Source organism: Sarcophilus harrisii, chromosome 5, assembly GCF_902635505.1.
Source record: "Sarcophilus harrisii chromosome 5, mSarHar1.11, whole genome shotgun sequence".
NCBI classification, from domain to species: domain Eukaryota; kingdom Metazoa; phylum Chordata; class Mammalia; order Dasyuromorphia; family Dasyuridae; genus Sarcophilus; species Sarcophilus harrisii.
Genome location: NC_045430.1, coordinates 6,799,765 through 6,825,736, shown reverse-complemented (window position 1 = coordinate 6,825,736; position 25,972 = coordinate 6,799,765). Strand labels below are relative to the sequence as shown.

Below are 25,972 nucleotides of genomic sequence, written 5' to 3'. Positions count from 1 at the left end.
TAAAAATAAAGAAGCTTTAATTAAAAAAAATACATGCAAAGAGAGTTGTCAACATTCACCCCTGCAAAACGTCGTGTTCCCTATTTTTCTCCCTTTTGCCCTCCCTTAGACAGCAATTAATCTGGTATAGGTTAAATTCTTCTAATCCTATTTCCACAATGATTTTGCTGCACAAGAAAAATCCGATTAAAAAGGGAAAAAAGGAAAGAAAAACAAGCAAACCACAACAAAAAGGTGACAACACTAGTTTGTGATCCACACTCAGTCCCCATGGTCCTCCCTCTGGGGGCAGATGCTCTTTCCATCACGAGACCATTAGAACTGCCCTGAATCATCTCACTGCTGAGGATGGCCAGGTCCATCAGGATTATCATCATATAGTGTTGTTGTTGAAGTATAGAATGATCTCCTGGCCCTGTAAGTCTTTCCAGGCCTCTCTGTATTCATCCTGCTGCTCACTTCTTACAGAACAGTAATATTCCATAACATTCATGTACCATAACTTATTCAGCCATTCTCCAACCAATGGGTGGCCACTCAGATTCCAGTTTCTTGCCACTACAAAAGGGCCGCCACAAACATTTTCCCCCTTTTCTATGATCCCTTTGGGTTACAGACTCAGTAGAGACACTGCTGGATCCAAGGGTATGCACAGTTTGATGGCCCTTTGGGCATAATAACCCCCATTTCATAATACCAATCATCAAGCACCAAGTAAGTGCCTACTGTATGTAGGGCATTAATTAAGTGCCTACTGTATGCGGGGCACTGTGCTACAAGGAAAGACAAAATCATGGCTCCTGCCCTCAAGAAACTTTCATTCTAATGGACATAACTAGGAGCACAGGCCTAGGGCCTGGCCCTGTGATTTCACCGGCATAGAGACCTCCCCTGGGAGGAAACTCCTTCCAGCAATGCAGATGGGCACTTTCTCTCCCGCCAATGGTCTTAGGGCAGCTAAGTGATTCCACCTGGGTCACGGAGCTACCTATGTAGTTAGAGAAAGGTCTTCCTGGCACTGAGTGGATCCCATCATCAGATACAGGCCATGGAAGTGATCTGAGAAGGGAAGGCTCCAACACTGGGGGGAAATGGGGGAGCAGCGGGACTAGGAAACGTCTTTTTTGGCTCAAGGTGGGGCTTGGGGTGGGTTTGAGGGAAACTAGAGAAGTGAGGGGGAAGGCGTCCCAGGCAGGGGGAACAGCCAGAGCAAAGGCTTGGAGAGGGGAAAAGTGGCCACCACCCTGTAGAGGTAGGATTGAAATGACTTCTATAAGATCTGGTGTGTGGGGGAGAGTTACAGGCTCCCGAGTTACCGGATGCTTGTTTTGTAAGAGCCGTTCCCGTTGGTTCTCTACCCCTACTGGCTGGGCAGCGGCTCGGGGTTCCTGGCTTTTAGCCCGTGGGAGGAGGTCGGTCTGCTCTCCCCGGGCCCCACCGCCTCCTTCTGCCCCCCAGCTGGAATGGGGGAAAGTCTGGGCTGGGCCCAGGCAGGCGGGCCGCGGAGACCCCACCCCTCCGGCGGTGCAGAGTCTGGGAGGAGCCCCAACTCACGATGACCCTTGATGATGTGGACCGGACGCTGGAGGAGTGGAAACGAGTTCCCGCCCGGCAGCTTGGGCCCAAGGGGCGACCGGGTCCAGCGGCGTCCCTCGGGCCACCACCAGAAACCAGCCCCTGGCTCTTCCTGCCCACTCTCTGCCTTCCCTGTCACCCCTTTCCAAAAACCATCTCTTCCCTGTCCATTCCCCCCCCTCCCTCTCCTTCCTTCCTTCCCCTTCCTTCCTTTTTTCCTTCCTTCCTTCCTTCCTTCCTTCCTTCCTTCCTTCCTTCCTTCCTTCCTTCTTCCTTCCTTCCTTCCTTCCTTCCTTCCTTCCTTCCTTCCTTCCTTCCTTTCCCTTTTCTTCCCTTCCCTCCCCCCCTCCCCCCTCTTGTCCGAGTCACACAAAGGTCCTCACTTTAAGCCTCCCGGCTTTGGACCAAAGGGGCATCCCGGACCCCAAGGGGGAGGAAAGGGGTCCTCAATGGGTGGACCCCACGGTGACATGTAGTTTAGGGTGGGGCGGGGGATCCGGGAGGCTCTGGACAGACTCAGCTGGCAATGACCCCGAAACCTGGGGATAAGGGAACCGGGATGAGCTGGTCCTTCTGTCGACTGAGCCTCCCAGCCCCTTCCGGGCCGAGAATCTGTTGAGAGGGGTTGTTTTAAGGGGGAGGGAGCAAGGGGCCCCGTTTATTTTGGAAGAAATCCTGCTTCCCTGCAGTCCCTCCTTGGTCCAAACACCCCAACAGGCCTTGGGACCTTTGGATGTTGGGGCTGGGGTTGCTGGTGGCACGGGAAACTTGGACTTCCAGCGTGGCTCCCTTTTCTTCTTTGCCCTCCCTCCCAGATGTCTGTGGAGCTCAAGCTGGGAGGGACTCCAGGGGCTGCGGTGGGGCAGTTGTGACTCAGGGACAACCTCCCTCTTCACCCCCATGTAAATAAATACTCCCGGCTCTCGAGGGGTATACGCTGTTTTGTAACATCCTGGGTTTTGAGGGGAGGGAGGGTCTCGCTTTTCCACATCCCCCAAAATAATGTGTCCTTGTCTCAGCCCAATTATGGAAGGGACCAGGATGGTTGGGAAGGTCCCTGAAGGTCTCCTGCTGGGGGTGGGCCATGTAGAATGGCCCCATCGTGTAGAGGTGGGATGGAGGTCACTTCTATTAGCCAGAGGGGATTGGGAAGCCTCCGAGGGGGCTCCTTTGAGCTGGACCTGGGAATTTAGAACCTAGAATCTAGAGCTAAGACTGGAACTCATGGCCCCTCCTGGTTAGTACATCCATTCAGGAGGCTTAGCCTTGGGCTCCGGCTTGGGCAGGTCCTTCTGGGTTCCGTGCCGGGGTCAGCATCTGGCCAGGGGTCAGGCCAAATTCTAGACTCCTGGAAGCAGGCAACATCAGGACCACAAGCGCCTCCAGAGATCAAGCCAGTCAGCAAGCTGAGCCCCCGCAAGACCTGAGAACACATGCTTCTCAGAGTTACTTTTCCAGACAAATCCAGCTGGGGCTGGAGAATGCAAAGCTTGGGGAGACCGGGGAGGGGTTGAGTGGAGAAGAGAAGGCTCAGGGGGGCCATTCTTGGCTTTGAGTCCTTGAAATACTGTCAGGAAGAACAGAGATCAGCCTTGCTCAGCCTGGCTCCCGGAGCAGAACGAGGAATGATGGGTAGAAGTGACAGGGAGGGCCGGGGGCTTCCCTCCCTTCTGGAGGGTTTCAGTCAGAGCCTAGAAGACCACCTGCTCGGGAAGGGGATGGGATTTAGGCGGAGGGGGAAACTGACAGGGCAGGACAAATGAGCATTCCAAGGTCATTGGCAAAGCCATCAGCAGAGCTGGAACTAAAATTCAGATCCCTAAGCCCTGCCTCTTATGTCCCCATCTATAACTGGGGATAATTACTAACGCCTGCCCCAGGGAGCCGATCGGGGCTTGGGAGGGAGGCTGCGGCGGTCGGCATTGGTCTGGATCATTGGACAAAGACCAAATCTAAGCCTCCTGCCCCTCTCACTGACATTTAAGGCCCTCTAAGGCCCCATAAAGGATGGGATAGGTGTTTCCCAGCATCCTTCTGTTCCCACAGAGGATGTTACAGTAAAACCAGTGAGCAAAACTGGCGGCGATTACTAATAATAGTTTGTTTGGGCCTTAGAGGGTACATTCCCATCATTGTTAACAGGAAGGAAGGCTGGATAACTGGGCTGACCTTAACACCACTGGCTCCTACTGGAATCTACTAAACTCAAGCACACCCCCTTGTGGCCTTTCCATGCCTCCTTAGGAACCTACACTGGATTCCCCTGTCCCCCCAGTAGTATGTTATTTTTCCAATTATAAGTAAGGAGTTTTCAACATCCATTTTGGTAAGATTTTCAGCTCCAATTTTTTTCTTTCTCCCTCCCTTCGCTCCTCTCCAAGACAGCAGGCAATCTGATATAGGTTATTCGCGTACAATTCTTTTAACCGTATTTCCCCATCTGTCATGTTGTATCAAAAAATCAGAACAAAATACAACAAACAAAAAGGTGAAAATTGTATGCTTCGCTCCGCATTCAGTCTCCATAGTTCTCTTTCTGGATATGAGTGACATTTTCCTACCTTAAAGAGCTAAGACTATCAAAAGGTGAAAATACAACAAACAAGAAACAAACAAACAAAGGTGAAAATAGGAGGCTTTGACCCGCATTCAGTCTCCATCGTTCTTGCTCGGGGTGTGGATGGCGTGGCCATCCCAAGTCTACGGGATAATCTGGGATCACTGCACAGCCCAGCAGAGCTAAGTCTCTCTTAGTTGATCATCACATAATCTTGTCACTGTGTCCAATGATCTGGTCCTGCTCACTTCACTCAGCCCCAGTTCCCGTCAGTCTCTCCAGGCCTCTCCGAAATCCTCCTGCTGGTTGTTTCTTACAGGACAATAATATCCCTCGGCATTGATAGCCCACAACTCATCCAGCCATTCCCCACCGAGGGGGGCCCCGAATGTCCAGTTCTGGCCCCTACAAAAGGGCGGCGCAAGCATCTCTGCACCCGTGGGTGACCCCATTTCCTTGAGGCCCGACTTTCTTTGCTTATCCTCGCTCCATCCATCCGTCAATAAACATTAATGAAACGGCTACACCGGCGGGCCAGGCTGAGCCCGAACAGCAGCCCCTTCCCTAAAGGAGTCTGCAATTTAAAGAGACTCAGAACGAATCTGCAAAGCGAGCTGGGCCCAGGGCAAATAGGAGGCGATGACTGAGGCAGGCAGGGCACGGGAACGGGGGGGGGGCTTTCTGTAAAAGGTGCAGTTTTAGTTTGGGACTTCCAGGCGCCCGGAGGGCAGGAGTTGGAGCCAAGGGAAGGGAGCGCTGAAAGCAAGGGTAGAAGCCAGAAAGAAGGAGGCCGGCCCAGAGGCCCCGCTTCGGGAACACCGGAAGCCGGGGACAACAGCTACAAAGGCACCTGTCCTGTGGGGAGCGATAAGGAAGAGCCTGCAAAGGCCGCCGGGGCTCGCCGGCTCGGGGCGCGGAACGGCGAACGTCGGACTGGGGAGACTAGGGAACGTTGGAGGTTTCTGAATAGGATGTCCCCGCGGGCGGCTGCCCGCCCTGGCCCTCCCTGGCCCGCCCTGGCGGCTCCGCAGAGCTTCCGGGAGACCGTGCTAGGATCGGGGAGTGTGTGTGCGAGTGTGTGAGTGTGTGTGCGCTGTCTGTGAGCGCGCAGTGCGCTCCATGCCCCCGGATTGTTCACAATGGGCAGGCATCCGCCCCTCCGAGAACTCTCTCACTCCCCCTCATAGGGAGGGAGGAGGAAACTGAGGCGGGCGGGGGGCCCGAGGCGGCGCTCAGTGGGCGGGGCAGAGCCCGGGGCCTCCCAGCCCCCGGCCTCGGAAAGGAAAGGAAGGCTCTGGCTCCCTTGTCCCCCCCCCGCCCCCCATGACCGAGACGGGCCCGGCTGCCTCTGCTCCGCGGGGCCGGAAGGGTGGGCAAACCTCCCTCGGACGAGGCCTGTCCCCGAGAGGAAGGGTCCGCCCGGGAGGTAGTGAGCCCCCGGGCCCTGAGCGTCAGAAAACCAGGCCGCACCTGGGCCCGCGGGGTGGGCGTCGTGCGGGCGCGGGGTTTGCGCGTCCGGACCCAGCCCCGGCTGGGGGACAGAGGTCGGGAGCAGAGCCCGGGCGGGCGTCTCTCGGGCCAGCGGCGGGAGGCCCCAGACTCTCAGGCTTCCTCCCCGCTCGGGGGGCGCCGGCTGGGAGGAGGGGCTGCGGGAGCCTGGCTCTGGAAGCCCCTCGCGACCACTCCGCAGCTGGGGAGGGGCTCGGTCCGGGACTCCGGGGGCGGGGCCTGGCATCGGGGGTGGGGCCAGGGGTGGGCCGGCCCGGGAGGAGCCTGCGGCCGCGGCGCTAGAAAAAGGATCCGGAAGAGGGGTCCCGCGTGGCAGCGGTCCCGGTGTGCGGGTCCTCGGAGACCGGAGCCTTCTCCTTCGCATCCGTCTCGTTCCGCTCTTCTTCTTGGGCGCCGATGCAGGGAGGGTGGGAGGCCGCGAGAGGCCGGCGCCTGAGGTCGTCCGCCGCCCGAGGTCGTTAGCGGGCTGCAGCTGCCCCCGGCAGAGTGTGAGGGAGGAGGGAGGATCTGTTGCCCCCCCCGCCCAGCCCCACCCCATCCTCCCCCAGACCGGCCCTCCCTCCCTGCCTCCCTCCATCCTGGGCCTGGCCGGGCGGGGGCGGGGGTCCCGTCCGGCCTCTCTCTTTGTGGGGCTTCAGCCTCCCTCTCCTAAAATGGAGGGAAGCCTTCCTTGCACAGCTCAGCGCCCTCGTGGTCGCTGGGACGAGGATGGGAGCCCCAGGCTCTCGGGAAAGCCCGGGTGGGGCGGGAATGCACAGGGAGGGTGCTCAGGCCCCACCTAGAACAGTCTGGGGGGCAGGGAACGGGGAGGGAATCTCCGCCGGCTCCCTGGAGGAGGCTTCCGCGGAACCGAGCCTTAAAGGAGCCGGGGCAGGTGTGCCCTGGGACCAGGCAAAGGCTCGGAAGATGGTCTGCGGCTCGGCCAGTGGGAGCCCGTGGGCACAGCGCAGAAGCATGAAGGGAGATGGGCAGGCACCCGTGGGTGCCGAGGAGGTCACAGAGCAGGGCCAGGACGGGACCTGGGCGCTGCCAGTTAGGGGAGTGACATGTATGAGCCAGGGGAGGAGGGAGAATGGCAAGAGGTCCCAGGGGGCGCAGGGAGAAAGCGCCATCTGCTCTCCTCCCAGCAGGCACAGGGATGGCTAAGAACAGGCCTCCGGGACCCCAGGGGACAGCCCTGATCTACGACAAGGACATGGCCCGGGTCCGGCTGCTCTGGGACGAGTAAGGGCCCCGCTCTCTCGCTTTGGTTGGGAGGGGGGCAGTGCGGTGGATGTGAGCCCTGAGAGCTGCTAAGAGGTTGTTTCTGGTGCCCCTTGGGGCTTTGAGGGAGCCCAGACCTGTTACAGCTTCTGTCTGGTGAGGTTGGCAAAGAGCCAATGGCCAGGGGTGGTCCAGCTGTGGCTTGCCTCACTTTGCCCAGTGGCCTCAGTTTCCCCAAATGTGGTGGTCTCCAAGATCCCTCCTAGCCCTTAATTGAATGAATCTAGAACGCTTCCCTTGGATAACTGCCAGATGATGACTCAGAGAACCTCAAGAGGCTCCCTCTCAGAGAGGGAAGTGACCTAGCCAGGAAGGCAGAGCCGTCAGGGGCACGGGCAGCATGCGAACCCAGGGCCTTCCTCAGGGAGACCACGGCCGAGTCCGGGCTGGCACCCGGTGTCCTGGTGGCCCCTGACGTGCCCTCCTCCACTGCAGCCCCGAGTGTGCCATTGAGGTCCCCGAGCGCCTGACATCCACGTACGCCCGGCTTTGTCATCGAGGACTGGCACAGAGGTGTGTGCAGCTGCCGGTCCGCGAGGCCACCGAGGAGGACCTGGAGCTGGTGCACAGGTGAGTGGCCCTCGGGGCTGCCGTGGCCGGCACAGCGCGGCAGAGGGACGCGTTCTGGCCCGGCCGACCTCTCGCTGCCGCTGTGCGACCCATGGAAGGACCCCTTTCTGGGCCTCAGTATCCCTATTTACAAAGTGAATAGCTCAGTCCTCGTCTGCTTCCTGGGGGTGGGTTGGAGACTCCAAGGAGACAGTGGCTTTGAGAGGAACCAGCTGATAAAGTCCAGGTTGGGAATTAGGAGCAATGACTGGCTTTCCTTCCCTCCTCAAGGAAGGAGATTCCCCTTCTCCTAGGGTCCAAGAATCCTGGCCAGAGCAAAATTTGCCCCTGAGTAGGTAGGGAGAGAGAACCTCGAGCTTGTGAATGGCCTCACTGCCGTCCAGAGGATAGACTCAGTTCACCTGGGGTTTGCAAACTCATAGTTTATCCAGAATTCTATCCCATGAAGAGATCCAGTTTCTTGGCTCCCTGCAATTTGGGGGAAGGGGAGGAAAACTTGAGGAAAGGAGATGGGAGAACTTAACACCTTTAATGCTGGAACAAGTGATGCCTTCCTCCTCTTCCATCCCCTCCTCCTCCTCCTCCTCCTCCTCCACTTCCTTCTTGTCTAGACAGCCCTGAGCTGTCGTGGGCCAGGCTTTGACCTCAGGTGTCTGACTTCTGCCTCCAGCCCAGAGTATGTGGCTGTGGTGAAGGGGACCCAGACCATGAGCAGAGAGCAGCTCCATACCTTGGCGCAGCAGTATGATGCCGTCTACTTTCACCCGGTTTGTGCCAGCCCCCCCCCCCCGAAAAGAGTCCTGCACCATCCCCTCCCCTCTTTATCTTTGTCACACACGTACGTGCACAAACACGTACCCGTGCGCATGCACGTACACAGGAAGGGAGCGTGGAAGGCACCTCCTCCCAGACCCTGTCCAGGACGTCCATCCTCCTTCCCCCTCCAGAGTACGTTCCCTTGTGCACGGATGGCCGTGGGCGCCACCTTGCAGCTGGTGGACGCGGTAGTGACCGGAGCTGTTGGCAATGGGATGGCGCTGGTGAGGTAACAGTCCCGTGGCTGGGGCCAGCCTCCCCCTTCTCTTCCCCCGGGACCCTTATGGCTGTAGGAACCCCTTCCAGGACTCCGGGGAGTCACCCTCAGCTTGGATTAGATGCCTCCCGAGGTCCTGGGGCTCCCTGGATGTCCCCCCTCCCCCAGCCATCAAAAACAGGAAAGAAAATCATGGGCCACGTGTCCCCTCCATTCCCCCAGGCCTCCCGGGCACCACAGCCAACGAGACGCCGCCAATGGCTTCTGCGTGTTTAACAATGTGGCCATTGCCGCCGAGCACGCCAAGCGGAGACATGGGCTGCAGAGGTGAGGGGCCATTTTCCTTAATGAAGAGGAAGAGCAGGCTGGGGGCTATGTAGTCCCGTCTCCCCTTGCCATCCCCCAGGAGGTCATTAAATGCCAGGCCAAGCCGAGGGGGGACCCCTCTAGGAAACCTGTGCCCACTGCTGTGCCGTGCCACACAGACCCCTGGTTTGGGGACAGCACAACTTTGATTCTCCTGCCATCCTGGCTTGTCTGTCACCAGAGATTATTGTTCCCAGATTATCTGTTTGGGTTCCTTGTTGCTTGGGGGTTAAGGGAACTGAGGATGGGAGCTGAGCCTTGTGAGCACCACAGCTGGGGGCCACTCTGAGAATGGAGGTGACCCCTCCCCTTCCCAGCACCCCTTTCTCCTCACCAAAGAGCCTCTTAGCAGGAACCTATCTTAGGGTCAAGGGTGCCCAGGGAGGGGGGCCAGTGGTCTCAGCCATTGTCTCTCTGTCTCTCTCCAGGATCCTGATTGTTGACTGGGATATTCACCATGGACAGGGGATCCAACGTGCCTTTGAAAATGACCCCAGGTCAGGAGATGTGGGCCTTGAAGTTGGCCCTGGGGTCCTTCAAAGGGAGCCTTGGAGTTCCTAGATGGAGGGGGGAGTCCCAGCAGGAGGGGTGGGGGTGACCTAGGGCAGGCTTCATGTGTGTGTGTGGGGGCAGGCCTTGAATCAGCCCCCTTCCCCTTCCAGCGTCCTCTATTTCTCCTGGCACCGATATGAGCACCAGAGCTTCTGGCCCCGGCTCCGGGAATCAGATTACGATGTGGTGGGTCAGGGCCCCGGCCGCGGTTTCACTGTCAATGTGCCCTGGAATAAGGTAGGGAGGGAAGGGCTGGGCCTGATGCTCACTCTGCATCCCCAGGCTGCCCAGAGTCGGGCAGGGGCTACCCATCTCTGCTCCCTGCCCGCCCCCCTGGGACCCTTCCTGCTCTCCTCCCTTCCAGCCGGGCCTGCAGCGATTCTCTGCCAGGGATCTGGCTGTGTCTCAAGGAGGAGGGAGGACCAAGAGGCTGAGCTGGCAGTGACCCAGCCTCTGCCCATTTATTTGCTCCTCTGTCTCCCCATTCCCTTCCCTGTGCCCCCAGGTCCCCTCTGCTCTATCTGGCCTCTTCTCTGCCCATCATTCCCTGTGCGCGCTGCCATACTTTCTCCTGCCCCTCATCCTCTTCCCTGCCTCCCCCCCCACTCCCCCAGTTCCCTCCCCTGCACCCTCATCTTTCCCTTTCCCCACCTGCCCACTCTCTCATCTGCTTTGGCTGCAGGTTGGGATGAGAAATGCCGATTACGTGTCTGTCTTCCTCCACGTGCTGCTCCCACTGGCCATTGAGGTGATTGGGAGGGGAGGGAGCGTGTGACTGTGGGGCAGAGGAGCATGGGTAGCAGTGGCTAGGGCTTCCACCCCTGGGGGTTGTGAAAGGGCAGGGTTGTAATTTCTTCTTGGCTTCTCATTTAAGCTAGCAAAGACCCTTTGAAAAGACACTTGAGTGTGAACCAGCCATTTCAGTTGGAGTGATACTGAGGGAATAGGGTATGGTGGGGGAGAAGGGCCAAGCCAAGCCCCCACATCTCCTTTCTCCTCTCTCTGTGTCTTGGCCCCTGAAGTTTGACCCTGAGCTCGTGCTAGTGTCAGCTGGATATGACTCCGGCATCGGAGACCCCGAGGTGAGCAGGGTTGGGAACAGAGTGGAGGAGCAGGGCTGCACTGGGGGATGAGTGGGATGGCAGCGTCTGTGTCAGGGGCGGGGTCACCTCTCAGGTCCTTTCTGTCTCTGACGTTCTGCAGATGGGCAGCATGATTGGGCAAGGAGAGGGCCCGGAGCCCAGGGCATGGCAGGACAGATAAAGGGGCCCAGGAGGAGGAGGGCAGATGGGGTCCGTGGCCATGCTGGGCCTCCCTCCCAGCCTGCTTTGCTCCTGTTTCAGGGGGAGATGAAGGCCACACCCGAATGCTTTGCCCACCTGACCTTCCTGCTGTTGCCACTGGCCCGGGGCCGGCTCTGCGCAGTGCTTGAGGTGAGACCTGGCTCTGAAGTGCTGAGACCAGAGGCCCCCAGCAGGCATGCCCAGATGCCCCAGAGAAATTGCTGGGTTGGACTGGGCTGGGCTGAGCTAGGCTGGGCTGTGCTAAACTAGGCCCAAAGAAGGGGCACCTCCAGACCTGGACCTGCCTTCTCTGCTGTGCCCCAGGGCATCCGCATGGCAGTCGGCCCGCCAGCCTCTTCTGGGCCAGCCTGTGCCTGAATCCTTTAGGACCCCGGGCTCCCATCCCCTGAGCCCAGTGGCCATCTCTTCCCCTAGGGTGGCTATTACCTGCAGTCTCTGGCCGAGTGTGTGTGTCTGACCCTGCAGACTTTGCTGGGAGACCCTGTGCCAGCTCTCTCTGGGGAGCCGGTCCCTTGTTTGAGGTAATCCTGACCTAGGGACTTGGGGACCTTCCCTAGCTGGGGGATCCCCGAAGGCCCCTCCTGCCTCTTTAACCCCTGCCCCCATTGCAGTGCACTGGAGTCAATCCAGAACGTGAGAGCAGCCCATGCCCCGCACTGGGCAAGCCTCAGGCATGAAAGTAAGACTTGGGGCCCCGGGAGTGGCTTGGCGTGGGGAGGGCCTGGGACCTTGGCTTCCTTCCTTGGGCTTCCATCTCCTCCCCAACAAAGTTCTGATGATATGCCCCGAATTGGGGAGGATCACTCAGCAGGCCCTGGCAGAGTCCCTGTGCCTTAATTTGTCCTTCCATAAAATGGGAACCATGGGAGTGGCAGCTTGATGGGGGAGTAGGAGCCAGAGCTCCACGGGGTCCCGAAGGCCATTCTTGGCCTCTCTCCCAGGACCCGGCCAGCTCGGGTGGATGGAAGGAGCTTCCAGTTCCGACCTCTTTACCCGTCTTTACAGACTCAGGCCCAGTTCTGACGCCCAGCACATGGCAAGGGGACGCGGGGCCCTCCCTGCTTGGGACCCCATCCACAGGGACCACAGATGGGCTGAAGCCCCTCTTGGACAAGGTGCTCAGCTGCCCCCCACGTTCCCTGTGCACTGGCATTGGCCTGGCTGTCCCTGACTCGGCCTCTGGCCTTAACCTGCCTCCAGCTCTCCTGCAGGAGAAGGGCGTGCCTCTGCGTGAGGAGGAGGAAGCCCTGTGGGCCAGGTGAGGTCAGGCCCTCCGAGCCGGGGGTCACACAGGCTGCCCGGGCAGCATTGGGGATGAGGGCACCCTCGGGTGGCGCTGGAGGTCCAAGCAGACCAGGAGCGGGTTTCTCTGCCCGGGAGCCCACACTGACCTTTAGGGTGGGAGCGTCGGGCTGCGCGGTTGGGTCTCGCATGCTGACGTGGGGGAGCCCGGCCCTGTGGGTGAGCCCTCTCTGCGTTTGTGCCAGGCTGGACTCGGCCCTCCCGCAGGACCAGGCCCTCGCTGCTCTGGGGAAGCCCTTGGCTCTGCTGGACGAGATCCTGGCTGGGCAGGTATTGTGTGCGGGCCGGGGCGCCCAACCCAAAGCCCCATGGGCTTGTGGGTCCTGGCCCAGGGCTGTCCCCTCTCTGTAAAATTGGCACGATCCACCTCAAAGGGCTCAAGGTTGAGGAATGACTTTCCTCGGGTGGCTTGTGAAGGTCCCCCAGCTTGTGGGGAGGCCTGGGTGGGAAATGAGAAACCTCAGGGCCGCCTTCTTAGCTGCCGTGGGGACCGTGCCGTCTCCCGGGACTGTCCCGCCCAAACTGGGCTCCTTTCAATCCAGATCTGTCCTTTCTCTGGCCCATTTCTTTGACACGGCCGGGCCTGGCCACAGGGCTCCAGAGGAGGCGCCTCGTGGGAGAGGAAGAAGGCCCAGGCTTCCCCTCTCCGGGCCCCATTTTTGCACTGCTCCCCCAGGTGATGGGTCTGATTCCTCTGCTTGGTCCTCAGGTCAGGGCGGGGATCGCTGTGTCTCCCACAGTTTCAGCTACCACAGTGGCGGCCCTCCGCAGGACCCTCAGCTGCCAGGCCCTGAGGTGAGCCCAGCTCCAGGCCTGAGAGGAGAGGGCGGGAGGCTGCGTTCCTTCCTTGTTCCTAGAGGTCACCCCCTGGGCCTTCCTGACCTCTCTCTCCTGCACCCCTTCAGGCAGTCCTTGCTCAGCCCTGGACCGCCCTCACTTCTTCAGTTCCCCCTTCTGGCTCCCCTGCCTGCCAAGAAGGCCAGCTCTTCCCTGACTCCTCCAGCCCTCAGAGGTTGAGCCCCATAGGCCATCCCTACCCCATCCTCGCCTGGACTGGGAGCCCCCTGAGACCAGGCCCTGGGCCGCCTTCCTCTTCCCCCCGCCCCCAAGATTGGAAGCTCCCTGAGGGCAGCGCCTGGGGCTCCCCCTCTGGGCCCCCAGGTTGGGGTCAGGTTCATATCCTGATGGTCTTTGCTGTGGCCCTGACACTGTCCCTCTGTGTTCAGCAGGCTGCTCTGCGTGACTCTAGGAGACCTGGACGTTCCTGAGGACCTGAGGGATGATGGGTAGGATGGCCTGGGATGGCCAGGCTTCCCCGTCCCCCTGTACCATGAGGGCATGGGCCGGGATGGTCTCTGCAGACCCTTCATGCGGCCTGCTGGGCAGGCTGAGCCCTGGTCTGGGTAGCCCGGGGAGGGAGCAGGGGGTTACTGACCCTGTGACCTTGGTCACGTGCCTTGTGCTCCCTTCTCTGCCCCTCTCCCGGGCGCGAGGGTCCCCTAAGATGCTGGGGAGTGAGGCCCCATGTAAGACTGCACGGAGACGTGGGGGGAAAGGGGCGTAGAAAGGACACGTCATTCAAACAGCCTCTTCTCTACCCCTCCCCCGCCCCCACAGCCGAATGCTCCTGCTAAACCTCGGGGGAAAGGAGCAGCCGGAGGCAGCCCCGTCCCCCGCGTGCATCCGCCTGGCCGGGCGCGAGGTGAGAGCTGCTGGTGCGCGAGGAGCCTGGACCACGGACAGACGAGCCCTGACGGGGCCGATTGGGACTAATCGTGGGGGGGGCACTTGAAGAAGGGGGCCGAGAGGCTGCCTCCAGGAGGCGCCACCCGAGGGAGATTTGGTGAAGAGGATGGGGTGGGAGGGAGGAAGGAGAAGGGGAGGCCAGGTCTGGTATGGACAAGGACAGAAGGAAAAAGAACGGAAAAGGATAGGGCAAAGGCACATTTTTGTATAAAGAATGTTAAGACGAGGGAAGGAAAGGGAAGGAGGAGGAGGGAAGAAGAAAAAAGAGGGAAGGAAAGGGGAAAGGACAAAGTGGAGGAAAGGAAAAGAATTTTGGGGAGGGAGAGAGAGAGGGGTCACCTGGCTTTCCAGGCTAACTCAGCCCAAGCCGAACCAGGGTTCCTTTCCAGCCCCTCCATCACGGTGTTGTGGTGTTGGGGGAGGGCCCAAAAGCCTGGGGATCTGGTCAGCCTGGACCCATGGCTTCCCACCATCCCCCCAATGCCTGGCAGGATCTCTTCCCCCTGCCCCCTGCACTACCTTTGTTGGGGCCCAAGGGCAGGAGAGGAGGCCCACCGCTCCCTGCTGCCCTCTCCCTCCTTCCCAGCCACGGCCCGGGCTCTCTCCTTCCTTGGGGCCCCCCTCACCAGCCTCAATCCTCCCCGTGCCCGTGCTCCGCCAGAGCTGGTGCCCTTGGGTCCGGGCCCTGGCTTGCCTCCCCCTGGGCATGGACTGGGCCTTACCAGGCTGCTCCCGCCTGCAGTTGGGTCTCGGATGCTGCTGCTGCCCGGTGGGTGGACCCCGCTGCCGGGCATCCTCCCCAGGCCTGAGGCCCTCCATCGGACCCCTCTGGAGCTGGAGGACACCTTGAGGGCCAGCCTCAGAGCAGACTCCCCTCTCCTGCCTCCCTGAGAAGCGGGCCCCAGGCTTTGCTTGAAGCCTTCCAGGGATGGGGAGCTCACTACCTCTCTCACTACAGTTCCAAGCCAGTAATTCCTGACATCCAACCCAAACCTTCTCTCTGCAACTCCCCATCCCTCCCGGTGAAGATGCCCTGGCCCCTGGGGGAGGTGACCGGGGGCCCTGAGCTCATTCCCTCGCCCCGCAGGGCTCCTGAGCGGGAGGCGGGGGGCACTTAGCGGCTGTCTCCCCGTCTCTGGCCGCAGAACTCTGAGCTCCCGTCGGTAGAGGCCCTGGCCTGGGCCCTGGTGGGCCGACCCCTCCCCAGCACCCTGGGTCCCTTCCTCTCGGCCTCCCCGGAGCAGGCCTCGGCCGTCACCCGTCTCTGCCGGCAGCTACAGCAGGACTGGCCCATGCTGCAGGTGTCCGGTGAGTGGGGGGGGGTGAGCCCCCGTTCTGAGGGCAGCAGGCTTGGGGGCGGGGCCTGCGGTCTGTGCTGACCCTCCCTCGCTCTGTGCTCGCCGCAGTGACCTGAAGCCCGCTCCTCGGGGCAGGTGAGCCCCACAACCAGGACCAGCCAGGCGCCGACGACGGGACCTGCCGAGCCTGGGGCCGGAGCGGCTGCCTCCCCTGCCAGGTGCCCGGCTGGGCTCGGGCGGTCACTTCCTTCGCCCCTGTCCTGCGCACACTCTGGACTCTGGGCTTCCAGCTCTGGGCGGCCTCGGGGTCTAATAAAAGTAACAGCCGGCTCTCACTGTGGGTTTCGAGGTTTGCAAAGCGCTCTAGCGCGCACGCGTTAAACGTGGAGCGAGCGCCTCCTGTGTGCCGGGCACCGCGCCAGGGGCTGGGGGAAGCGGCAGAGAAGCCCCTTTCCTCAAGCGGCGTAAGCTCAGCAAGGGGGGCGCGGGCAAAGCTGCACCCGCCGGTACATGCGGGAGGGACGGGAAAGTCTTCACCAAGACGCTGGGGAAGGCTTCCCGCAGGAGGCTGGGACTTCCAGGAAGCCAGGGAGGGCAACGGCGCCAGAAGGAGAGCATGGGGGCCTGAGAACAACCCTGGGAGGGAGCGGCTGGCTTTGTTCCCCTGTCCCGGCTGAGTAAACTGAGGCCGCACTCGGGCGCCCCCTCGTGGCCACAGCTGGGATTACCCCACTCCTCTCCCTTGGATGGATAGAACCTGGCCCGCAGAAGCCCTAGTTGAGCTCCATGGGAAACAAAGCCCCTACTGGGCGTGCTCGGGACCGCCGGGCTCCACCCGCCCCTCCATAAAGTGCCTACTAAGCGCGGGCGCGGTTTGCGGGAGGACACGGCTCAGGCCGGGCCCGCGCCGCCCCCGGGCCCCTCACAGGCTCCGGGGCAGGGGCCGGGAATGGGGCGCCGCGGCGCGCGCGTCCTCCCTAGTCCCGCGAGGGTTCCGGAGGGGGCGGGGCTCCGGGCCCGGGCACGCCCGGGGACAAAGCACTGGCGGGGAGGGCGCGCGGTGCCCGGCACAGCCTCCGCCTGGAAGCGTTGGGGGCGGGGCCGTCCCCGGCGCTGGCCGCACCCACATCCGGGCCCTTCGGGGCCCAACCTTCCCTGTGGTGACCGGTTTTAAGTGGGGGGTGGGGGGGGAGCTTCCTGGAGCTCGCGGTCGGGGGTCGTGCGCGGGCCTGACGCGGGGATAGGACTAGCAGGGTCACGTGGGCTGGAGGCTTGCGCAGGCCCAGCACGGCAGCAGCGCCTCCTGGATCACGTGCCCCGGCATCCCGCCCAGGCCTAGCCTAAAACCGGACCCTCCTGGTCATGCGGCTCCTCCCACCTCCCGTGGAGCGCGGGATGCGTTGCGCGCTGACGTCATCGGCGTTTACGCCATCAGTCTGCGCCCGTATCGGGAGCCGCTCCGCGCCGTCCGCGGCGGTGAGTCCGCTTTTCCGCTGGGGATTGTGGGGCGGGGGCCGAGCTCCCGCGTCCTTAGGAAGCCTTCCGTCGGGCCCCCCCCCCCCCCCCATTCTGCGGACCCTCCCTCCCGGCCCCGTCCGCCCTCCGCCGCTTCCCCTTGTGCCGCGCAGCGCGGCCCCGGCGCCTCCGTTTCTCTGGGACCGGGGGCCCCCCCGCCGGGGAAACGGAGGCGGCGAGTCCGGGGCAGGAGCCGGCGGGGAGGGGGCCCGTGGCCCTGCCCCTTCTACCTCCCCTCCCCCCCGCTCTCTCTCCCCCCGTCCCTCCTTGTGCTCCGGTTACTCCTCAGCACTTTCCGCTATTACAGTCCGCGGAAGGGGAATTCCCCTGTGACCCCCTCCCCCTCCGTCCCCGCCCCCCAACGCTGGGCCCCTCTCACCCTGGCCCCTTCCCTGTTTCTCCGAGACTCTCCCCTAGCACCGACTAAATAATAACCGTTTAAAAGGCAGCTGACCCAGCTGGAAAAGCACTTTTTTTTGTTTTTAAGAGTTATTTATTCATCAGGCAATCGCTTTATAAATCACGTTGGGAGAGAAAAATCAGAGCAGAGGGAAAAACTGTGGGAGAAAGAAAAAAAACAAACAAACAAGAAGCGAACCCAGCAAGTGTTGATCGACATTCCATCTCCATAGTTCTTTTTCTGGCTGCAGACGGCACTGGACCACGGACCACCGAGCAGAACCACGCCCTTCGTAGGGATGGTGGCATGTTGTGCTGTTCCTGCGTGCAGGGTATTCCTGGCTCTGCTTGTGCCGCTCAGCATCCTTTGTGTAAATCTTTCCAGGCCTTTCTAAAATCAGCTGGTTCATCATTTTTTAAAAGAACAATAATCCATAACCTTCATGTACCGCAGCTTGTTTAGCCACTCCCCAATTTTTCCGTTTTTTTGCTACCGCAGACCTCTTAGCACATATGGGTCCATTTCCCTCCTTCATGATCTCCTGGGGACACGGACCCAGTAGTAGCACTGCCGGGTCAAAGAACATGCACAGTGTGACAGCCCTTTGGGCAGAGTTCCGGATCAGTCACAACTCCAACAGCAATGCCCGAGTGTCCCAGTTTCCCCACATCCCTTCCAACCTTTATCATTTTCTTGGAAAAGCGTTTTAGCTGAGCCAGAGATTCTCTGGACCTGCCTTCTGGTACGTCTGCTGGCCCAACGTTTCTGCTGCTGGGCTGTCCAGTGCTTAGGGGGCCTGGGACTTAGGTCAAGGGTTAGAATAGGGAGTAATTGTCCTTTTTCTTGGTATCTTTCACAGGCCATGTAGGACATAGAACTGATGACAGTCTTCTCTCATCCTGACTTGCCACATCTGGGCCAGTGCTTCATTCACTTGCTGCCCGCGGGATGGCCAGCATCACCCAGCTGTTTAATGAGCTGTGTGAGGCTCACCTCGGGCACGTGCGTTGGAAGGCCCACCGTGGCAGGCAGGGTGCCAGCGTGCGGAGGGCCAAGCAGGGCCTAAAAAGGGTGGTGTATGATGCCCTTTTTGTGGACCTCTTCCAGGATGAGGGCCACAAGCCACCATCAGCTGGGTCCCAGCTTCCTGTGAAGAACAAAATCCTCATGTTGTCCTTCAATTTGCGGGTTGGGGGCCTGGGGCCTGATGCCGACAGGCTGGAGGAACTAGTGGAGGGCTTGGAGGCGGCCCCTGCCCTTGGCCTGCCTCTGGCTGACATCAGGGCTGTGCTGGACCTGTTGGTCCACCTGGCGGGGAGCGGCCCGCCGCTACTCCCTCCGAAGCGAGACTATTTCCTGAATAACAAGCACGTGGGCAGGAACGTCAAGCATCAGGGCTATGATTACTACGATGTAAGCATGTTCGAGGCCGACGCGCGCTTCCTGATCGCCAGCCAAGAGCAGCAGTGCCGCGACGTGATTCAGAAGACGCTGCAAGTGATGGAGGCCGCGCCGGGCACCGGCCTGCCCTCCATTGGGCTGTTCGCCCAGAACTACCCCGGCGTGGACAGGTTTGAGAGAGAGACCCATGGCTCGCTCTTCGGGGCCCTGGTGCACAGCCGCACCTACGACATGGACATCAAGCTGGACCTGCCGCCCGTCCCCGACAACGCTGACTTGTCCGGCATTGCCATCCAAGTAGGGGAGCCCGAGGTTTTCCCAGTACCAGGGTTCGGGGGCCCCAGAGAGCTCTTATCTGAGCTTTGTGTCCTTTTCGCCCTGGTGCCCGAGTTTCCGTACCTGAGTACTCGCTTAATAGAACGTCTCAGGGCTCTGAACTGCAGAAGAGATGCTAGCCCACTTTGGGAGAGGGGATACCTCACTCAGGACTTCCTTATCAGTCATTAAACACTTAAGCACCTACTGTGTGCCAGGCACTGTGCAAAGCATTGGGGATATAAAAAGGGGTTTAAAAAAATAACACCCGCCCTCAGGGTGCTTACAGTTTAATAGACATGCAAACAGTTACACAGAGTAAGCCATTTACAGGATAAATAGGAAATAATTCACAAAGAGAAGGCACTAGAATTAAGAGAGGCCGGGAAAGGTGGAATCCCAGGTTCATCCCTCTTGTCCCTTCTGCCAGTGAAAACAAAATTATTAAGGCTAGGCACGGTGCCAAGGGCTGGGGCTGCAGAGGGGAAGCCGAGCCAGTCCCCTGCCCTCAGGGAGCGCCCAGGGAGTTCTGAGGTGCTTGGTGCTCTCAGGTTGACCTTTTGTGCCCATCTCCTGACAGCCTCTTAGTGGCTCTAGCTCCACTGTCGGGTGCTGCCCCTGGGCCTTGCCACCTCGTTCTCTGCAGTGACCCCTGCCTGCCATGGCTTTGGAGAATATCTTTTTGGGGGATGGGCAGTTGGGGTTAAGTGACTTGCCTTAAGGGACATAGCTAGTAAGGCCAGAACTCGGTCCCTTCTCACTTCAAGGCTGGTCCCCTGGGTGCCCTGGAAACTTCCTTCGGGAGTTTATTTTTATAGATTCGGATGGTCCTGATAGCTCCGTCTTGAGGGCTTCCGAGTAGAGGGTACCAGGTGTGTATTGAGGTGGGGAGCTCCATCCTGCACAGCCCTTTGTACATCCCTCCAGCCAGCCCCGCTTGCAGCCAGGGTTCTCTGAGGCTCAAAGTGATCACAAACACTGATCGATGTGGCCTTTTGGAACTGATGGGGTCCTATACATGGAAGTAGAATTGAGAAGATGGAAAAAAGAGTAGGCTGTGACTGAGGGGGCCCCGCCATGGATCTAGCCAGAAGTCCCCCTCTCCCCCCTCCCGGTTTACAAAAAGGCCCAAGGATGATTTTGTTCCTCTTGCTGATCTGCAGGTTCCTCAGAGCATCGATCAGTCAGAAGATGAAGGGTTCCAGTCAGCATCAAATCTGACTCCCGATTCCCAGTCGGAGCCCAGCATGACCCCAGACATTGATCTCTGGGATGCTGCACTTAATTACGAGCCCAACAAACGCAGGTGTTGGGAGAGAATTGGCTGGTAGGTGGGATGCCATCTGGGTGTGGGCACGGTGCCATGGTAGAGGGCTCAGGCTGAGCAGAGGGAGCTAAGCTCTACCCCAAGGCGGATCTGCTGCCATCTCAGTGAAGCTTGTATCAGGCATGAGACAGAAATGGCCTGGAGCCAGGGGTGGGTTCACTCCAGGCCCTGGAGCTGTAGGCCTGCCTGTGCCTAGTTCTGGGTTCTGAGGGTAACCCAGAGGAGGCTTCACAGCAGATCGAGAAGATCAGTGACACCCATGAAACTGGGAGCCCGAGTCCCATTTTACAGATGAGATCAGAGTTTAGGGTGGGGAGGTGACACGTGTTAGAGGCAGGATCTGAGGCCTTAGGGGCTCCTATCTTAGAGCCCGGAGGAGGAGCTGGACATGCCCCCATCTAGATTAGCCCCAAACTGCCATCCTACCAGGCCCCTTATTTATTTATTTTTTTTCTGAGCTAAGAAGCAGAATCCCAGAGGGCCAATAGGACCTCTTCCTCCCTGTGGACTCGGCCCCTTCCTGGGATGGCTTCTGCCTCAGTGGGGCAAGGACACATGATGACTCTAACTTAAAAAGAAAAATTGTAAGATGCTTCAGACCAGGGGACTTTGCTGTTCTTCTGTTCCCTCTTGCACCCAGTGTGGCGCATTGCTCAGAGCAGGGGCCCCAGGAACATTTGGGGAATTGAAACAGTTTTTTCATTTAAAATTTTCACATCTAAATCTTTTTTTTTTTTTATCATGAACTCGGTCATCACCAAACAAGAGTTGCTGAGTCTAGAAAGCACAGAGAAGATGATTGTATGTGAAACTAAATTTTTGGATATGTAGTTTTTTTTGTCAAGGTATATTACATTGAAGTCAATAATAACAGAATTGTCTGCATATGAAATTGAGCTTTAGAAAGTGCTTCCTTATACAATATATATGTAAATATATATATATTTACCTCTTACTGGCTTGGCTCGGCCCTCGGAGCTTTCCTCCACAGTCAGGGTGCACCTGACTGAAGGGCAGGGAGCTCCCAGGATGGCATCTTGACCCTCAGCAATCGCTCTGTGGTTCTGGGCGTCATCTCTTTGAGCTTTGGCTCCCTGTGTGTTAACTGGGAGCATTGATACTCGAACTACCTGCCTTGCGGGGTTGTTGCCAGGAAAGTGCTTGAGAACTGAGCTAACGATGAGGTTATTGTTTAATGGGATGCTCATCAGGCCTTTAAGGAGTGGTCACGGCCTTCCTCCTGCGGCTCTTTAGCGTGTCCGCTATTTTCAGTGAGCTCATCCTTCTCTGGCTTTGTTTCAAGGCTTCTTTTTTCTGCATGCGGTCATTTGATATGTCCTCCCCTGGTGCTCCAGACTGGAGCCCCTGCCTGCTTTGCCCAGGAGCCACAGCTGGCCCCTGATTGCTTCAGGCTCCAGGCAAGCAGGGCCCTTCTCAGCTCCTCTTGACTCATGGACCTTTTCCACATCATCTGTTATTAAGTCCAGTCAGTCTCTCATCTTATACTTGTACACTCTAAATTCAGAATTTTATAATTACCCTTGCTAAATTTAATGAGCATTTTCTCTCATTTTTCTTCCTCTCTTTAGCTAACCAGATTTTACCATATTGATCTTTAAATTGTAGCTGGAGCTGCACAAAGCAGGCCGAGAGACGGGTTTTAGAATGCAAGTAGCAGTATAATTAATCACTTTCGGGGCGAGGAATATACTTTGCAAACTAGAAATTTGCACTTATTGCAAATTGAGTTGAATTTGATTTTTTTCTTTCCTTTGATTTCAATGCCCATGAGGAAGTAGATAAAAGATATGGCTTGGTCTCGCTGTACATTTTCATCTATTACTTGCTAAACTTAGAAAGCTAAAGAAATTAGGTGACGTTCCCTATAATGAAGTAACAGTATAATTAATCACTTTCAGGGTGAGGAATATATTTTATAAACTAGAAGTTCTGGGTATGAGATCTCCAGTTGTTGCAAGAAAGAGAGATTTTATACACAAATTATAAGTGGGAAGGGAGGGGAAGGGTGAATTTTTTTTTTTTTTTTTTTTAATAGCCTTTTATTTACAGGATATATACATGGGTAACTTTACAGCATTAACAATTGCCAAACCTCTTGTTCCAATTTTTCACCTCTTACCCCCCCACCCCCTCCCCTAGATGGCAGGATGACCAGTAGATGTTAAATATATTAAAATATAACTTAGATACACAATAAGTATACATGACCAAAACGTTATTTTGCTGTACAAAAAGAATCAGACTCTGAAATATTGTACAATGAGCTTGTGAAGGAAATCAAAAATGCAGGTGTGCATAAATATAGGGATTGGGAATTCAATGTAATGGTTTTTAGTCATCTCCCAGAGTTCTTTTTTCTGGGCATAGCTAGTTCAGTTCATTACTGCTCCATTAGAAATGATTTGGTTGATCTCGTTGCTGAGGATGGCCTGGTCCATCAGAACTGGTCATCATCTAGTATTGTTGTTGAAGTATATAATGATCTCCTGGTCCTGCTCATTTCACTCAGCATCAGTTCGTGTAAGTCTCTCCAGGCCTTTCTGAAATCATCCTGTTGGTCATTTCTTACAGAACAGTAATATTCCATAATATTCATATACCACAATTTATTCAGCCATTCTCCAACTGATGGACATCCATTCAGTTTCCAGTTTTTAGCCACTACAAAAAGGGCTGCCACAAACATTCGTGCACATACAGGTTGGGAAGGGTGAATTATAATACACTCATTCCCAGAGTTTGAATAGTTTCTCACATTAAGCCCACGGATGGAAGACAATACAACAATTCTTGCATTGTTTTGTATCTTGAGGGTTGTATGTGACTATTCCCTCCCCAGAACCAGAGTCTTGTGACGGGAACATTTTTCTGTAGTTCTCTATTTGCTTCATTTAAGGTACATAGGTACAGTATAACACCAGAATGTAGCTGTTATTAGAACGCTTGATCATTTTAAGCTGCATTGTGAGTTTCTGACTCCCAAGCCAGAAAAGGCAGCTCTGTGAAATCTAAATTATTGGTTTATTTATATATAATATAAATGTATGTGGCAGTTTTTGACAACCCCATAATGGCAGTATGGAAAGCTGGTGGCCAGACCCCCAAGCCAAGCAGGCAGCGGCCTCGCGGCCTGGGGGTGGTCAGGTCTGGGGGCTCTGGGTTTGGTTCTAGGTTTTTTTGTACGTATAAGCAAACCACGTATTGAATGGAATCAGGATGACAAGAGCCCTTGACATGGCCTTGGAGTGAAAAGACCCAGGTTTCAGTTATTAATCTCCTACTTCCTAACGTTCCTTCAGTTTCCTCATTTCTTAATGCGAGGGTTGAACTAGATGCTTGCTCAGGTTGCTTGAGCCAGTTCTGAGTTTCTGTGGTTCTGTCTCCCTTTGAAAGATGCCTTTCCTCACAGAAAATGAAATAGGACCCTCCTGGCCACTGACACAGGCTGTCTCTGCTGGCTCTTTCCGGCTTTGGTCCCAGAGCTCTCGGCCCCGGCGGGTGCTCGTCCTCTCCCTCTTGGGGCTTGTGGTAACTAATGGACAAACGGGACTGGCGTGGAGGCGACCTTCCTTCTTGGTGTTTCCCACACAGTCCGCCTGGGAATAAAGAAGAGCCGTACCTCACGGAGGCTGGGAGGGAGGCTTTCGACATGTTTTACCGCCTCCGGGAAGGGGAGCTGCAGCTTCTGCACAGCAGCCTGCTCCAGCTGCCGCCCCTGTTCCTGATGAAGGAGAGGGAACTGGTCAAAGACGTCCTGAACGTCCTCATCGGGGTTGTGTCGGCCACCTTTTCCCTCAGTCAGGTGAGTCCCAGTTCCCTCTGGGGAGGGTCCTCTGCTTTGGTCCTGAGGAGGCCTGGGCAGGGGGAAGCAAGTTCTGGGTGTTTCCTGAGATCACAGCTTCAGTCAGATGCCTGGGTGGGGGCGTCTCTTAGAGCTGCTGTGAATAAGGCTGTGCCCAAGGGCCTGCTGTGCCCTCCAGGCGGACCACAGCTGGAGCAGCAGCTGGATCTGGGCCAGGAAGACCATTGGCCACTAGGCAGGGCAGGGCAGCTGGACCAGCAGGAGGGCCTTAATTTTTTCCCTTTGAGCACCAAAGGAGCCACATCATTTCCACATAGTGGAAGTAGAGTCGTCATCCAGGTGACGCTGCAACTCACATTTAATCAAATTGCTTTTTAAAATGCACAATTTATCCCATTGCTTTCAAAGCTTCTGGTTTTTTGTGTGCTTTTAAAAGTGTACCCCTGTCCTTCTTTCTCTTGGGGTCAGAGGATCTCACCCATCCGTCCCACTCTATGTCTCTCCCCTTCAAAGAGTAAAAGCACCGCTGATGCTGTGTGAGGTTATCCTGAAGGGACCAAGGGCACGCCCTGGAGAAGAAACCAAATGTTTTGGGGAGGCTGTGGCGGGGATTGCTGATGAAGAGGGGCTGACCGAGATGGTCTCTTGAGGCCCCTTGTCTGGGGTCTGAAATTCTGTTTTTGACCTTGTTTTTTATTGGTTCAGCTTTTAGAAGTACTTTTATTCTGAATTTAATTTCTTTGGGTTTTCTCTGGATACTTGTGGTATCTTGAGGGGTCAGGCAGGGTGGGCTGGGGAGCATTCAGGAAGGTCCTTTTAGGGAGGCTCTTGGCTGGACTGGTACAGTGAGTGGAGTCAGTCAGGAAGACCTGGGCTCCGTGCCCGGCCTCAGTTTAGTCCTCTGTAAAGCTCGCTGGCCCGAAGCTTCCTTCCAGCTCTGGGTCTCTACTCTCTTGAGGATTTTCCCAAGATATTTGAGGAAGCAGGGTGGGCCGCCTCCCCCCATTAAAGGTCCGCACCCTCTGCCCGCCCAGGCCAGTCAGGCGTTCGAGGTGAAGCAGGGCGTCTACGTGTCGGGAACGTCTCCGCAGAACATGAGCAGCCTCCTGTCTGAGGTTGCCGAGTACGGCACACACTACACCCGCCTCAGCCGCTTCTCCTTGCAGCCTGTCCTGGATTCTTCCTACAGCAAGGGCCTCGTGTTCCAGGTGGGCTCACCAAGGTCCCAGCCTGGGGGACCTGCTCTGGGGGGGCGGTGTGCTCACACTCAAGCTCAGGGCAGCTGACAGGTCCCCACTGGGTGGGCTGCCTTTGCCGGGCCCCAGGCTGGAGAGTGTTGGAAGCCCCCTTCATCACTGAGCAGGGAGCCTCCCCTACCCCTGGGTCATGCAGGTTTTGGAGTGGAGGCTGGAAACCCTGAGGGCTTCAGATTGGTTGGAGAGCAGCAGTCTTCACAGTGTTTGTGTCTCAACCTGGCTGAGGCAGGTTTTATTATTATTCCTTCTGGCCTCCCAGTGGTTCATACCTGTTTCTTTGCCCAGGCTTTTACAAGTGGCCTACGGAAGTACCTGCAGTATTACCGAGCCTGTGTTCTCTCCACGCCACCCACCTTGAGCCTGCTGACCATCAGCTTTCTCTTCAAGAAACTGGGGCGCCAGTTAAGGTGGACGTCTCCTTGTGCCGGGCCAGAGAGAGGTGGGGTTGGGGGGGGGGGGTGTCTCTCTGCCCCTGAGGTGCTGGCCTGGGCATGAGCTGGGAGGACACTGAGGTGGGCTTGGATGGTTTCCAAGCCAGACCTGTTTCCCCGGTAGAGCTGGGCTGCTTCCCCCACTTTCCCCAGGGCACCCTGAATTGTGTCCTGGTGCTGTGGGCATTTGTGACCGACTGCTGGGCCGTGACCCAGGGCATGGCGTTGCCCTCTCGGACCTGGCTGTCTACTCTGTAAAATGGGACTTGGAGCCGATGTGCTCTGACAGTCTCTGATCACCTATGCCAATCTGGTATGGTGCCCTGGCAGCCCTTTACCTGCAGTCTTTCTGGTCAGTGAAGTCATCCTGAGCTGTCCCAAGTATCCCCGAGTGAGCCAGTCCATGTGGGAGCTCTGGGGTCTGGGGTG

At 57.6% G+C, this 25,972-nt stretch overlaps 2 protein-coding genes across 6 annotated transcripts in view; both read left to right on the top strand.

Annotated features, from left to right (window-relative positions):
• The first annotated feature begins 5,928 nt into the window (after positions 1-5,928).
• HDAC10 (histone deacetylase 10) lies at positions 5,929-15,462 on the top strand. The gene is made up of 21 exons (XM_031938632.1): positions 5,929-6,095; positions 6,769-6,865; positions 7,340-7,474; positions 8,145-8,241; positions 8,422-8,519; positions 8,730-8,834; positions 9,302-9,370; positions 9,536-9,662; positions 10,108-10,173; positions 10,448-10,507; positions 10,769-10,858; positions 11,144-11,250; positions 11,341-11,408; positions 11,735-11,987; positions 12,217-12,301; positions 12,741-12,826; positions 13,258-13,317; positions 13,649-13,733; positions 14,439-14,546; positions 14,923-15,085; positions 15,184-15,462. Exons 1-21 carry the CDS (start codon positions 6,038-6,040, stop codon positions 15,189-15,191), a joined length of 2,025 nt encoding a protein of 674 aa, XP_031794492.1. The 5' UTR covers positions 5,929-6,037; the 3' UTR covers positions 15,192-15,462.
• Positions 15,463-16,302: 840 nt separating this feature from the next.
• TUBGCP6 (tubulin gamma complex associated protein 6) overlaps positions 16,303-25,972 on the top strand; it is a 28,603-nt gene continuing 18,933 nt past the window's right edge. For 2 of the 5 annotated variants that reach the window (XM_031938668.1, XM_031938666.1), the window contains exons 1-6: positions 16,303-16,551; positions 17,850-18,688; positions 19,870-20,033; positions 23,646-23,856; positions 24,891-25,064; positions 25,398-25,519. In XM_031938668.1, the coding sequence (XP_031794528.1) occupies positions 17,939-18,688; positions 19,870-20,033; positions 23,646-23,856; positions 24,891-25,064; positions 25,398-25,519 (1,421 nt within the window). In that variant the 5' untranslated portion in view covers positions 16,303-16,551; positions 17,850-17,938. Of the gene's footprint in view, positions 16,552-16,666; positions 17,733-17,849; positions 18,689-19,869; positions 20,034-23,645; positions 23,857-24,890; positions 25,065-25,397; positions 25,520-25,972 lie in introns of those variants that run through there. The other 3 variants (XM_031938670.1, XM_031938669.1, XM_031938667.1) reach the window with 2 other exon arrangements.